This window comes from Hypomesus transpacificus, chromosome 17 (assembly GCF_021917145.1).
Source record: "Hypomesus transpacificus isolate Combined female chromosome 17, fHypTra1, whole genome shotgun sequence".
NCBI classification, from domain to species: Eukaryota; Metazoa; Chordata; class Actinopteri; order Osmeriformes; family Osmeridae; genus Hypomesus; species Hypomesus transpacificus.
Window position 1 is genome coordinate 8,226,791 of NC_061076.1, and position 15,822 is coordinate 8,242,612.

Consider the following 15,822-nt stretch of genomic DNA (forward strand, 5'->3'; position numbering starts at 1 on the left):
ATATTTGTTATTCTCTAATGATTAAGCATATGGTGATGCTAAGTTTTTCAGTGTAGTCACTGAATGTGTATGTATTGCTTTCAACGACACATTGAAAATAGATAAATACAAATATATTTATCTTAACAGCAATCATGCCCCGATGCCTTGTGGGATGTTGTAGGACTGGTGTACTGTACTGTACGCCATCTTCTGTTCTGTAATCAGCTGTTGTTCTTGTTGTTAGTACAGCAGCTAGCCCCCTGCTTGTCACCTGTAATATAGGATAAACATGGGACGAAAAAAGAAAAAGCAGATGAAGCCGTGGTGCTGGTATCCTTTACCTTTATTCATAATTCATATGTCTCGCGTATATTCTTTTAAGTCGTCGGAATATCCTTCCATAATAACCTCGGATCCACACATGGCAGATGAGTTAGCACTTGTTAGCTAGTTAGCTACTCTAGCTGGAAAAGGGACGGTAATTGATTCATACTGTAAATGCACTGTACTGTAGGTCTGTTGTTTAACAGCAAAATTGTGTGGTTGAGTAGATCAGATATCTAACAAATAACGTACACGGTCAGCATCCCAGCCCCATGTGTGACTCATTCAATGTTTTGGAAGTTGCACGGATGAGACAGTCCGACACGTCTGAACTAACGTGTATGTACAAAAATTGATTTCAACCGTTGTTTTAACTACTGTTAACAATTAACTATACTGATACAGTATCTTCTTATTTCCTGAACTATGAATAACAGGTATTGTAACAGAGATTTTGATGATGAAAAGATTCTCATCCAACACCAGAAGGCCAAACACTTCAAGTGTCACATATGTCACAAGAAACTCTATACTGGACCAGGGTTAGCCATTCACTGTATGCAGGTCAGAATGTCAAATGTTGTTATCTAAACCTATCCCAAGCTCCTCTTTAAAGTTCAAGTTGTTGCTTATGTGATGAATAAAAACGCATGCAGTAAATACAGTCGGATGTCATTGAGTTTATAACGGCTGTTTTTGATGTTGACCCTGATGTAGGTACACAAAGAAACAATTGATGGAGTCCCCAATGCCATACCTGGAAGGACAGACATTGAGCTGGAGATCTACGGCATGGAGGGTATCCCAGAAAAAGACATGGAGGAGAGAAGGAGAGTCCTTGAACAGAAAACCCAAGGTATAAAAAAAACAAAAACACAAACAGCAATCGCCATGACGAGGATGATCTAACACTTACATGCTTGCTTCCATTCTCATGAGATCTGTTGACGTGTGTAGCGTGTGACTGTGTGACTAAACGCATGTGCTGTGTGTTTCGCACAGAGAGTCAGAAGAAGAAGCAGAACCAGGACGACTCTGATGAGTATGAGGAGGATGAAGAGCCTGGCCCCTCCTTCCAGCAGCCAGCCGCCCAGCCCCAGACAGGATACATCCCACCTGCGACCCAGCCTGGCATGCCCCCGGTCCACACTGCTCCAGGGATGCCCCCTGGCAGCTACTCAGGTAGCCCATCACCTACAGATAGACACAGGTTGCTGGTAGAATGAGAAGCATTGACTTACCATTAGGCTCACTTACACTTAAACAACGTTTTGTACATCTATATATTTTGTATTATGATTATCACAGATAATATTCCTGTCTTAGGAATGCCCCCAATGATGCCAGGTGTGCCACCTATGATGCCAGGGATGCCCCCTGTTATGCCAGGCATGCCACCAGGGTGAGTGTTTATTGAGTCCAGTTGATACTAACTCTTTGGCAAGTCATTTTGATATCTGTTCTCTCAACAGTAAGTCAATTAATTTCTCCTCTCTGGTCTTCAGGATGATGCCAATGGGTAGAATGATGCCTCCAGGTCCAGGAATGCCCCCAATGATGCCAGGCATGCCACCAGGTACCACACACACACACACACACACACACACACACACACACACTCAACCTCCCATCATCATTTCACCTAAGATAAAGTGAGAAAGTGTACGTATAGCGAGTGAAATCTAACCCTGACTCTGCGTGTTCGTCTAGGGATGCCACCTCCAGTGGGGCACCGCCCAGGAATGCCCCACATGCCCCAGGGCCCCCCCACCACAGGCCCTGGCATGCTGAACAGACCTGCCATGCCAGCTGCCTCTGCCCCCCCCGCCCAGCCTGCCGTCACCAAACCCCTGTTCCCCAGCGCAGGACAGGTAAGGAATAATGCTGTGGTGTTGGGTGAACACACCTTTGTAAGCACACTGACATGTTGATGCGCAAAAAAAAGTGGTATATACTGCTCGTGCTCTCATCGTAGTGAGTGCCGTGCCATGCATGTCTTTGACATCGGCGTGGACTAAATATATAGAGTTAAGTCTATCCCCCCCCCCAGCTCTTTCTCAGTAATATTTCTACTCTGTGCTCTTGTCCCCCTGTGCTACAGATGGGGACACACGTTCCGAGCACAGCAAGTACAAGCACAGGCCTGTCGAGTGCAGACTCTCAGTCTGCCTCCTCCAAAGCTCAATTCCCTAGCTCTGCGCAAGTACGCAGCTCACTGCCCGCCGCCCCGCCTGCCTGGCACGCTTTGTGAATCTAGTGCTTCAGGAAATACACTGTTGGGACAGCAACCAAAAACACATCTTCCTTTTGCGCATAAAGATGTAGATGGCTTGTTCATTTTTTAATGCCATAAAGCAACTTTCCCTTATGAGAGTGGGATGCTTTCGACTGTCAGCTGCAGTAAAAACATTTCTTTTTAATGAGTCGTCAGTCAGTGACAATGCAGTTCCCCCCCCCCCCCCCCCCCCCCCCCCCCCATTACAAATCTGCATAATTTTCATATCACTGGACTCATCTTGTTTTCATCCGCAATCAGTGTAAACATGCCGATGTGTACAGTAGAAGAATATTTGACGGTTGTTTTCAAGAGCTGGCACAAGTGTGGAAAACACAGCATGTTGTATGAATTTGAATCCTGTTCCCTTTCCTGCCATAGCTCATTTGCATCCCTCCCTCACTCTCTCTCTCTCTGTTTCCAGAGTCAGCAGGCCGTTCCAGGGTCTGACTTCAAGCTCCACAGTGGCCCCACTACCCCCTCTGAGCCCTCCAAGCCCACTTTCCCAGCCTATACTCAGGCCTCTGCCACGGTGGGCAGCCCCAGCCCTGGAGGCATTGTCTCCAAACCCCCCTCTACAGTGACCAGTGGGCCTGCCACCCTCACCACCAGCAGTGCCACCAGTAAGTTGATCCACCCCGATGAAGATATCTCACTGGTAAGTGGCCCATCAGAACCGTGACTTCATTTCACATAGATTGGCAGCAACTAAGCAAACACAAGCCAATTATGTTTTGATTATTGTTATCATGGCCGTTTTGTTGTATTATTGTTGTGCAGATCTTACGTATTGAATGAGATGTTGAACATTGGATGTTTTCGTGTGTATTCAGGGTCTAACTTTCCCGTCTTCCTTCTCTTTCCGTCTGGTAGGAAGAGTTGAGAGCCCAGCTGCCACGGTACCAGCGTAACATCCCCCAGCCAGGCCACGTCCCGGTAGCCTCCCCCCCTGGAGGACCCATGATGATCCCCCAACAGCCGGGCCTGAGACACCACCTGCATGGTATGCTTCAGCTGCTGCTGGTCGATGGTGGTGCTACTGTACATTCTGACATCCTTGTATTAATTGGAGTGAATACGGTGTTCAATTCTTCTGGCCAAATTAGACATTATAGCAGTTTGCATTGGGAGTCTTGAGATTTTGAAATGGTCTTGACAGTGATAGCAACACTGATCTGAGTTTGAACCAACCAACAAACCGTCTATCTCCCTCCAGGCCAGTACGGAGGCCCACCCCAGGGAATGCCAGGTTACATGCCAGGAGGCATGCCCCCGTATGGGCAGGGCCCCCCCATGGTGCCCCCTTACCCAGGAGCCCCCCTACGGCCCCCAATGGGCATGAGGCCCCCCGTCATGTCCCCTGGAGGCCGCTTCTGAGGCCCAGTCAACACACCGCTCTAGGTTTGGACATTCAACCCTTTTTCTCATGTCCCCTTCTGCTTCTAGCCAAAACCAGTAATGGTAAACACACATTCTACCGGGTCTATGAAGAAGAGACATACATGAAAAACAGCAGACAGAACAACAACAAAAAAACACATTGCATGGGACTTTATTATTTACACTGTAAGTTAAGCTGCCTAGACTAAGAACCGTTGCAAATCACTCTCTTCTGTGGCTTTTTCTTCTCATGTTCCATTTAGGTGTGTAGAAGTATAGTAGATATGGTTCGTATTATATTGAAGGCCCTGGAGTTACATGAGCAGTACCCATCTATATCAAGGCAAGTTTACGTAAAATACATTACACTGTTTGCATTAGAATCAGTGAGGCCTTCACAGCACACATAGGTGCTGTTGGACTTTGCGTCCCCAACATTGCTTGGTGAGGGCTTCAGATGGCGTTCTATTCATTCACTGTGTTCATGTAGGCTATGTTTTCTCCCTGACCTCCATCTTGAATGCTACGTTAACCCTACATATAAAGTAACCCTATAGGCTCATGTGAACGGGTTCATGTAAATGTTATGAAATTGTATTGGAATAAAATGTGCAGAAACCTTATGACTCTTCATTTGTGACCGGAGAAAGGTTTGTACCCACCAGGTTTGTACTCTGATAGTGGACATCACTCAATGTTTAATCATTTGATGTATTATGAATGGTGTTCATACCTTCTCAACTCAACTGAAGTCATGCATCTGTGTAAAACATTGACCCTGTTTCTGCTGATGATCTTTGAATGATAATCTATTATAGCATTTCAGTCAGTGTGATATCAGTCATGCACTCCCCAGAACAATCTTGGCTTTTTCCAACGGACTGTTAAGCGCTCAGAGGACATGCTAGTGTATTGTAATGAGTGCTTCTGGGTGGCACTGGCTGTCCTGCTAAACCAAGGATTTCTCTTCTCCCTGTAGCAATGCCCTGGGTGGGGGACTGTCTGAGGCCCTGCCTCAGTGTAGCCCTGGTTCAGCCTGAGGCAAGTCTCACTGTTTTCTGTCTTTTCATTTACACCAGGGGCCCTCACAGCTTAGCATTGGCTGTTGGATCTCCATGTCCCCAAACTTGCAGCAAGTTTGGTGAAGGCCCTTGTTCTGTTCAGTGAGGCAACACACACTGCTCAGGCACAGCAGACTGGCAGAAATTTGAATAAGAATTCATACTTGTAATTTACTATTGAACCAGTAGACTTGGCTCTAAACTATGATTTCTGTTAGATCTTCTAGTAGCTCTTACTAATGAAGACTACTGACCAATGGCTGCCAGAACCGTGAAACAACTTGGTTTTGCACCAATTAATCCTGTTTGTTCCATCAGCTATCTTCAGTCCTCAGTTTCTTCATTTGGTTTTAACTGCTAGTGAAGGAGAATCCCCTCCAGTTACAGGTTAGTTAAAGCTGTAAGTACCAGACACAGTGTTTCCTTAGACGAGTGGGTGTGTGTGCATGTGTGCAGGAGATACCTTTTTCAGCTCACTATATGTGTAATGTGGACTGGTAGAGTGCCTTTGGAAACACTTCAGGCCCCTTCACTTTCCACAGTTTATTGTGTTAAAACTTAAAATTGATTATTTTTGGTGTTTGCCATTACTCTACACACCATAATTACAAATTTACCAAATGTTTTAAATACATTTTTGCTCCTTTATTTGAAAAGTTTCATTCACAGAAGTGTGAAGACCCTTTGCTATTACTCTAATTTCTTTAGCTGTAGAAAAGCAACAGTGTTATTTGCAATGTACTTGTAAAGTGTGTCGGTTTACTTTCCTAAATTCCAAATTCCATAATGTATTAGATACATTTGATGAAATGGTGTATACACATGATCACAGATATTGCACTAAATAAATACTTTCAACATCAGGTGTTTTTTTGGTGTTTCCCTTGTATACTGTGGAGGAATGACATCTATGCTGCTAATCTATGCTGCTATTTCATATGTTCTGTCTCTGTTACATAAAAAAACGATAAATACTTCAGATATACTAAAATGTGTAATGACAATGCTGAACAGATATTCCAAATATAATTGCTTCAGATATTATAATAACTACTTACCAACTTCGCTATTGCTCGGTCGATACATTCAAGCCTCGGTTAAATATTTCCCGGCATGACCGAACGGTCGAGGTTAGTAAGTTGTTCTGTTAAATGGCATTTTTAGCTCTTTTCATTTTGTAAATGAAAATAAATGGTAGGCTAATTGTAGCTAGCTCTCAAGTCTTCTCACGTATGTAGGATTATAGGGGCCAAAACTAAATAAATCAATACTATAACACAAAGCTTAAATAAATGACTAATTATATAATGTAGTGCCTAATTGACATACAAAATATATAAATTACAAATTAAATGAGACACTAAATATATAAATGTTACACGTATTTGTGTGTATAAATATATATTTACGTTTTAATGTGTTCACATTTATTAATTTATACTTACATTTATTTATTTATCCTTACATTTATTTATTTATCCTTACATTTATCCACGGCGTAACTTTCTGCAGCAAAATAAATCCGTTGTCCCCAAAACCCCACCCCTCGGCTTGAAGCAACGGCCCCGGTGGATGTAGGTGGTATTGCATGTACGGTTAGGTTTCCGACTCTTCCGGTCGTTTTTATTCTATTAACTCCATTCAACATTTACAAAACTATCTCCCCTAATTATTTTTGTCTGATTCTCGAACCTGGCTCATACTACTAGCTTTTTCATAGAAGAATTTTTCCCGATTTTTGCTAAGTTTGAAACCAATCCGAAATGGGTAAACTAGAAACGCATTTATTTGCTTAGTCACTGAAAGTTGCCTGCAAATGTGCTGGTGGATACTAACAGAGCACGAGCACCAAAGTTCACATTGGCCGATAGCCAATTTACATGAGCTCTCGGAGCTAGGGAAAAAAAGAGCCACTGTTTAAAGCTTGACAGGAAGACACGGAAGTGGAAAGATGGCCGCGTCCAGTCTCGCGATTTCGCTTGCCTCACTGCGCCACTGAGCACTTTTCATAGAAATGAATGGGGACGCCATCTTGGAAGACAAAACTAGCTTACTCTAGTTATATTAACTCTATGGTCGTCCCCCATCACCAAATCAGGTTAAAGCCTCTGATTGGTGAATGAACAGTATTGCACACAAGGCAGACTCCACCATTCGATCAAGCTCTCTTCAATCTAGAGCAGTGTTTCTAAACTTTTTCAGAGCAAGGACCACTTGGCCAATAAATAAAAACTTGCAGACCATCTAACTAAATAGTAGGCTATATCCCCGGAACAACAGGCCTCCAGACCTGGCGCCATACAATTTCCGCTAAGAAAAAAAAAAAAACTTTTGAGACTGCTTAACGATCCGAGTGTTAATCAAGCACGAAGCCAGACGTTGTAAATATTCTAGCCCAAACCTAGGACATATGGGTTTGATGTGATGCAAATAGGGATTTCCACACAAATGGGGCAGTGGCGGAACACCAGTGGTCCGCGGACCACTCTTTGAGAACGACTGATCTAGCCCTCCTGTTGTGTTCCGGTCAAAAGTGACCGATTTACTAGTTTTCTCCCTGAAAAAATGTAGTTAATTTATTCTGATTGCCATAAGGTTCCATGACTTTGTCCACACAGGGTATCTAAACAGCCCCCAAAAATATTTAGGAATTTCATAAAAATGTGGGTGTTTTATTTAACTTTTGTACACCTGTGGTGTTCTCGGTCAAAAATGACCGGTCATTCAAAAAATGGGTAAAACAAAGATTTTTTTAATAAAATGTTGTTCAGGCACACTCCCATACAACAAATGGACACACTTAACCTCCCAGACCCAATATGCATGTGTGTTTGAGTACACATATGCACACACATGCACACACACACAGAATATGATCCAGACGAAGAGACAACCGATTTTGAACAATCTAGTGATGAGGAAGAGGGCCCTGGTGAGGCTGTTGTGACATACCTGTTCAAGAATGGGAGTTTGTGGTTTGTTCTTCATCACCACTTGAGTGGAGAAGTCGACTGTCGACTGAAAATGACATAAGGATGACCCCAGGGCCAACCAGATATGCCATCTCCCGGGTTGGTGACATAAAATCCTGCTTCAAACTGTTCCTGACAGCATCCATTGAAACCATAGTCATAAACATGACTAACTTGGAGGGTAGATGTGTTTACAAAGACAACTGGAAGGAGATAGACCCGACCAATATCCAAGCGTACATATTCAAAATAATCCATATTTTATGCTTCTTTCACTCAAAAATGAGCTGCATACAATTGTGTCAATGAGGCCTACAGGCCATAAATGGCAAACAGAAGTTTAAAACTTGTAATGTTTGCAAGAACTTAAGTTGCTAAAAAGATGTAATACAACATTAGTTGATAATATATGTATTATTATGGAATTATAGTCAGCTATAATGGGGCGGTCACTTTTGACCGGGAACACAAAAGTAGTAACAATGAACAAACAACAACAGGAGGGCTTGAGGGATCTTCTATCGCCTCACTCTGCAGCAGTGGCGGAACCAGACTTTTATATAGGGGGTGGCCAAGGGGTGGCCAGGGCTACTTCAGGGGGTCCACAGACCAAGACTGAAAATGTGTGTGTAACATTAACCTGGCATCCAAGCAGTGTAAATTATTCATATACTAATGCTTATGAGAAATATAAATTAAAATTCACCTAAGCCTGAGTTCTTAAGTGTGGCCTAGTATGATTCACTAGGGTTACTTTAATCAAATTCTACATTTACTATGAATAGACAGTTTCTCTACATCTGAATTGCAATAAATGTCTTTCTTACACACACTGTTCTGTAGGCTACTCACAAACTGGAGAGACTTTGGTCACTCTGTTTTCATGAATATACTGTATAATCTGGGTCTAACCAGGTTAGATGTTAGATCCTTCTTTTACATTAAAACATAACTATTAGTGTATACTCACACAAAAATGCCACAGCCATCAAAACAAGAACATTCATGAATCAACAACCAACATTTTAAAGTGAGGCTTAATCGGAAACAAACTTTTGTGTAGGCTTACATGAGTGGCCTACAAACACAAGCTAAACTTGGCATGAGACTGACTGCTTAGTATGCTCTGACCTGGTGCCTGTAGCCTTGGGTAGGGAGCTGCTCTGAGGTCTTGGGGTGGTGCAAGGACTGGGGTCTATTTCCACCTGATCTTGTTTGCTCAGCTTTTTGAAGAAGTCTGCTATCTCATCCTTTCTTTTAATGTTTGAAGTGAACCCTAAGCAAAAAATAACATGTTGGCTTACACATCCAATTACCCACATTTGAGTCCAATCTTAAACATATTCTCATTATTATCTTCAATCAACTACTAAATCATGGCTAGCCCTACTCTGAAATACGTTATTTCAAACAGGCATTAAACGATAGCAAACAGAGTCTATCTGACTGCAATGTTAATCTTTTGTAACGTTAATAGATTGATAAGGCATCTCATCAAGGAATCTTAGCAGTTCAAGAGAAAAAAGAGTATAGCGACACACACCGAAAGACATGTTATGTTAGGCTGTTAGTTGGTTGTTTACCAGTAGTGTTCGCGGGGTCCGACGTGCCGATCAACTTGCTGTCTGCTAATCACAGGAATGCCCAGAATGTTGAATGCCCTTGCATCCTGGTGGTTGGCGAAGGGGCATAGAGAGTGGTTGGGCAGGGGGATGGAGCATTCAAAGTTAAGAACAGGTTTAGCGTCTGTTCTTTCTGTTACGTCTGGGTTTAACAAGAGACGGTTTTGTTTGTGCGCTAGGGGCCAAACAGTGTGCCTGTGTACCATGTGGTTAATAAATGTCAATTCGGGAATGTATCTTCTTCCTGGACGATTGTTGCTTTCTGACCAAGTTGGCGCCGATGAAGGGTTCCAAGATGGCGCCGATGAAGGCTGTCTCAGTTGCTAGGTGCGCTCTTTTTTGTCTTGTTTTGTCTGTTAATTCAGTGTTCTGCCAAGATTTCCGTGGTTCTCTAACAAGAGAAGTACTTCTTAACATCAGGACTACAACTCCTGTGGATTTATTTCCCACTTTTCTGCTTCCAGCGGCAGAATTAGTGGGAATTATAGTCAAAGCCACCCTCGGCTTTGTCCTAGCACGCAGCGAAGCGCCGTAGGAGAGGCAAACGAGCCGGTACACTGGTGCGACTCCGTCGGCATGGGGCACGCACAGCGTTACCGGGGATATTTCTCTCCAACGTGCGTTCACTGAGCAACAAACTGGATGAGCTTCAGCTACTGGTGTGGAAAAACAGAGACATCCATTCATCTTCCGTTTTGTGCTTTACGGAGACATGGCTGAGTGAACTGATCCCAGACCCTGCGCTACTACAACTAGCAGGTTTCAAAGTGCTGAGAGCGGATCCTGTGCTCTCTGGCAAAACGAAAGGTGGTGGTATTTGTTTTTACATTAACAGTGGCTAGTGTGAAGATGTGACAGTGATTCTGCAGCACTGTTCTCCTGATCTGGAATCATTTTTTATTAACTGTAAACCTTTTTACTTGCCACATGAGTTTGCTTCATTCATACTGGTCGTCGTCTACATGCCCCCTCAGGCTAGCGCCAACGAGGCTCAACGTGTAGCCTACTCGCCAACCAGATATTGTGCGTGGAGCATGAAAATCCGGATTCCTTGGTTATTGTGCTAGACGACTTTAACAAAGGCAATCTCACTCAAGAACTCCCCAAATACAGACAACTCATCAAATGCCCTATAAGAGAAGGGAACACTTTGGATCACTGCTACTCTACTATCAGTAAATTATACCATGCGGTTCCCCGAGCAGCACTGGGTCACTCAGACCATGCCATGGTCCACCTGATTCCTGCATACAGGCAGAAGCTAAAGCGCTGCAAGCCTGCAGTGAGGACATCGAAACAGTGGACCAGTGAGGCTATGGAGGATCTGCGGGCGTGCTTGGACTCTACTGACTGGGATATGTTCATGACTGCCTCCAATAGTCTGGATGAGCTCACGGAGACTGTGACATCATACATCAGCTTCTGTGAGGACTGCTGTATACCAACACGCACCAGGGGGAGCTACAACAACGACAAACCCTGGTTTACAGCTAAACTCAGAAGGCTGAGGCTGAACAAAGAGGCAGCGTTTAGGAGGGGGGACAAGGACAGATTCGAGGAGTCGAAAGAACAGGTTTAGCAAGGCGGTGAGAGAGGCTAAACGACTGTACTCAGAGAGGCTGAAGCGCCAGTTCTCTGCTAACGACTCTGCTTCTGTCTGGAGAGGGCTCAGGCAGATCACCAACTACAAGCCCAGAGCCCCACACTCCACTAATGACTCTCGTCTGGCCAACGACCTGAACGAGTTCTACTGTCGTTTTGAAAGACAATTGGACTGTCCTGAACTATCCCTTCCCTCCCCCCCGCTCCCCACCAACTCAGTGACGACACTCTCCATTCAGGAGAGTGAAGTTAACAGACTTTTCAAGAGGCAGAACCCACGCAAAGCAGCTGGGCCAGACGCTGTCTCCCCTGCCACCCTCAAGAACTGTGCTGACCAGCTGTCTCCGGTGTTCACCTACATCTTTAACACCTCCCTGGAGACATGCCATGTGCCAGCCTGTCTCAAGTCCTCCACCATCATCCCTGAGCCCAAAAAGCCCAGGCCAATTGGACATAATGACTACAGAGCCGTCGCCCGGACCTCTGTGGTAATGAAGTCTTTCGAGCGCCTGGTGCTGGCACACCTTAAATCCATCACAGACCCTCTACTGGACCCCCTGCAGTTTGCCTACAGAGCCAACAGGTCTGTGGACGACGCAGTTAACTTGGCCCCCCACTTCACTCTACAGCACCTGGACTACCCAGCATCCTACGCCAGGAACCTGTTTGTGGACTTCAGCTCTGCCTTCAATACCACCATCCCAGCCCTGCTTCAGGACAATCTCTCCCAGCTGAACGTGCCTGATTCCACCTGCAGGTGGATCACAGACTTAAGGTGGGAACACAAGTCTCTGACTCCCAGTACATCAGCACCGGATCACCTCAGGGCTGCATCCTTTCTCCTCTGCTCTTCTCCCTGTACACCAACAGCTGCACCTCCAGTCATCCGTCCGTCAAACTCCTGAAGTTTGCGGACGACACCACCCTTATTGGGCTCATCTCTGGTGGAGACAAGTCTGATTATAGGTGGGAAGCGGCCAACCTTGTGACCTGGTGCAGCCAGAACAACCTAGAGCTCAATGCTCTTAAGACAGTGGAGATGGTTGTGGACTTCAGGAAGAACACAACCCCACTTACCCCCATTACCCTGAGTGACTCCCCAGTCAACACTGGGGAGTCCTTCCGCTTCCTGGGCACTATCCTCTCCAAGGACCTCAAGTGGGAACTGAACATCAGCTCCCTCATCAAGAAAGCACAACAGAGGATGTACTTCTTCGGCAGCTGAAGAAATTCAACCTGTCAAAGACACTCGAGGACCCTGAGGCGAGCGAGGAAGATTGTGGCTGACTCCTCCCACCCTGGACACTCCCTGTTTCAGTCACTCCCCTCCTGCAGAAGGCTGCGGTCCATCAGGACCTATACCTCACTCCACAAAAATAGTTTTTTCCCTTCCGCTGTTGGCCTCTTCAACAAGGCCAAGGGTCCACACTGACTCTAATGACTACTTAAAACACATAACATTACAGAATTGTATCTTGCACATTTGTATTTTTTATAATATTTGTATTTTTTGTATTTTTATATTGTAAGTGGTAACTTAAATTTTATTTTATGACAACTTAGATTTTATCTTATTGTACATTTTATTTAATTCTAATTCCACTTAGTACAGCTAGTTTATGTACCCTATGTACCCTTAGTATAGATAGTCCACATATTTAAATGTTAGGTTCCTATATGTTTATTGTATGCACCTTCCTGCCAAAGTAAATTCCTTGTCTGTGCAAACTTTCATGCCGAATAAATCCCATTCTGATTCAGATTCTGGTCAGGCATTACAAGAGATTTCAAATGGCTAAATACTGTTGTTGTACACCAAGTAGGAACTGCACTGTTAGCTATGCCTACTATAGTGCTAAGTGCTAAACAAAAACAGGGACATTTCTCTTATCTGTATCTGTTATGGGGGCTGGAGCCCCCCCAAAAGTTTCATAAGCCCCCACAAAAAATAATTATTATAAAAATAATGTTCATATTTTAAATCTAAATGTGTTCATTTCTCTTCTTAAAACCCACTAGAGGACACTTTAAAAGGATATTTTCAAAAATTTCTTCTGGAGGAACATGCCCCCAGACCCCCCTATTTTTGCTGGGTCACAGGAAAAATAATAGGTTTTATCTAGGGGCTTAGCCCCCCCAAAAGTGGGAACCTAGATTCGCCCCTGGCTGGCGCTGGATCAGACGCTGGCGTAGTGATTTGTGACTGACTGGTGAACTGTGGAAATAACATATAATGGGCCTCACAACTCTTGAGAGTCAACACCACGTGATAAGAAGAAGATTCATTAGGCCACACAACTCTGTGGGTCTAGAGGAAGAGACAGAACCGGTTTTAGGCAGAGGAGAATGTATCCTTTTGCACCTGGACATCATCAGACTTTTAGGTCTGCTCCCCCTGCCCACCTTGACTGCCCACAAACTCCTTCTGAAACCTATTAGGATGAGGACATCCCCTCCCCATTGTCTGGTGGCCAATCACCTGGCAAACACCTCCCTCAGGAGGGGTACAAGACCTGTGTGCCCTGCACAGGCAAAATTGAACTGGACAGAACTCTCTGACTTCTGTCAAGACTATTCTCACAAGGGCCTTCATTTACTCTACTCTACAAAGCAAGACTGATAACATTGACTGGTATCACTGATCTAGATTGAGACACCTTGATGTGTTGCATTCATTGTTTGATTGCATAATTTCTTATCAATAAACTACAAAGAACTTGGTCTGGGATTCAACCTTGTTTTTTTTTTTACCCAAATTAGAACACAACAATACAAATTCTTACCTTGTTGGAAATAATGATAACCTGTGCCATGGCAATTAAATCACAGTACGCATAACATTTATAGATACTGTGTACGTGCACAATGCAAAAAGGGTTTAGAGAACTGTCAAGGCCGCATACAGCAGACAAAGAAAAAAGGCAGTGGAAGATAACAGCCATCACACCTGGATCGCTTAATTTTGAAGGTCAGCAAAGAATATGAACAGTAAAATGGTGAGCAGCTGCTGGTGCTATTTCATAGCAGTCAAATATCTATTCCCTCACTATACAATAAGACCATACAATTTACATAGGTATGAGCAACGTAATTTTGTTGTTGTCAATTAGCCCAACAAAACTTGTTGAGATCCGTATAATGTTCTTAATGTTTCAAAATGTTGATGTCTTCAGGTCAGGGGGATTTTTAAGTCCGGTCATAGGGGCACATAAACTGGTTATACAATGGTTAAGTTTAATGACACTAATGATTACACCTCAGTAGTATAGTAATACATTGAGAGACATGTATTTTTAGATTAGAGAATGTAATTTCCCCTTTTTTTATATAAAAAAGAAATGTTAAAAAGTCCCTCAGCTAAGGAGAAATAAAGCCCTCTGTTGCATAGTCAATTAAATATTAAATCATTTATAACAATGAAAGATATTAACTGATGTAGGAATTTTTACTTCAGAAGGATTTGGATCAAAATAGAGACAGAGACGGAATATCTTTCAAAGTCAAGATGGCTTGAGAGGTTTATTCAGCAATGCAGCAGTGGTACAGGAAAAAGCTAATGATTCAAAAGATACCACACTTTATAGTCAAAATGAGAAAAATCCCCCCCCCCATATAATACTATTTCCCAATGTTTCTCAATGTTTATCACCCATACTGTCCAAAGTGAATCACCCTTCAATGGACCCGACATGTGTGCTCACTTAATATCTGGCTAGGTCAACCTGACCTGCTCTCCTGATCTTCGGCTCAAGACGCACTTGTGCCGGGAGTACAACGGTACTTAGGAATGCTTGATTGGACCTGATGTTAGTTTCCTCCAGGATCACAATGACTTTTATTGAGAGACTTGTTGCTCTTGTAGGTTAGTTATAACGCAGTTAACTTTTGAACTATTGTACTCGCTGTGAAATATGTTACTGTTGATTGTTCTTCTACAGGTAAAGTCTTGCACTTTTAGGGGTTTATGTTGTTTTATTTTGTAACTTGTTTAACTGCATGCTCTTATGGGTCTTCCGTTGGCACTTGTTTAGTTTTTCACAATGTATGCTTCATGTTTTGGCTGCTTGCAATGTTTGGGACTACCTCGTTGTTATGATCAGTGACCTATGCTCTTTTGTAAAGCTCTCTCTTGGAAGTCGCTTTGGATAAACACGTCTACTAAATGCATGCTAAATGTAAATGTTTTCACTCCCCTGACGAACATAGTTTCTCAGAACAGTTGTAACCCTCTCTGAGCTTTGCCAGCTGTTACCCCTTGGCTTCTTCCCTTCCCTCTGTTCTTTGTAAGATGTTTTTCATTCCCAGACTCATATCAATTCCTTTTGAGAATACATAACAGTCCCAGATAATGCTTAGTCACCCTGGCCCCGCCTTACTCCTCCGAGAATGTTCGAGAATGTTCCTTACCTCTACATCACCCTGTTAATCAAGTTTTGGGCCACCACACTGACATGGAAACTTTTTTATAATTGTATCAGGGCAAGATATTCTGCTGTAAAAACATGTTGCTATGGTAATTACTTTGTGTATTATACCTAATTCTTTGATTCCCATCATAACTACAAAGTTTCACTGATGTGATTTGGTTTAATAATAGAGAAATA

General features: G+C 43.5%; 1 protein-coding gene and 1 long non-coding RNA gene across 7 annotated transcripts; one reads left to right on the top strand and one right to left on the bottom strand.

Annotated features, from left to right (window-relative positions):
• Positions 1-47: 47 nt before the first annotated feature.
• LOC124479391 (BUB3-interacting and GLEBS motif-containing protein ZNF207-like) lies at positions 48-4,579 on the top strand. 6 transcript variants are annotated; one of them, XM_047038127.1, is made up of 11 exons: positions 48-312; positions 744-870; positions 1,024-1,162; positions 1,309-1,488; positions 1,615-1,708; positions 1,812-1,882; positions 2,017-2,177; positions 3,006-3,239; positions 3,455-3,584; positions 3,798-3,982; positions 4,225-4,579. In XM_047038127.1, exons 1-10 carry the CDS (start codon positions 272-274, stop codon positions 3,956-3,958), a joined length of 1,338 nt encoding a protein of 445 aa, XP_046894083.1. In that variant the 5' UTR covers positions 48-271; the 3' UTR covers positions 3,959-3,982; positions 4,225-4,579. The 6 variants fall into 6 exon arrangements, with proteins under 6 accessions (XP_046894083.1, XP_046894087.1, XP_046894082.1 ...); XM_047038131.1 differs by having other exon boundaries at positions 48-645; positions 3,798-4,579; XM_047038126.1 differs by having other exon boundaries at positions 3,798-4,579.
• On the bottom strand, positions 1,416-10,025 carry LOC124479393. Its single transcript, XR_006957442.1, has 3 exons — positions 9,578-10,025; positions 9,126-9,270; positions 1,416-1,500 (listed from the first exon to the last, which is right to left on the bottom strand). It is a non-coding gene; the product is annotated as an uncharacterized LOC124479393 (long non-coding RNA).
• Between the last annotated feature and the right edge of the window lie 5,797 nt (positions 10,026-15,822).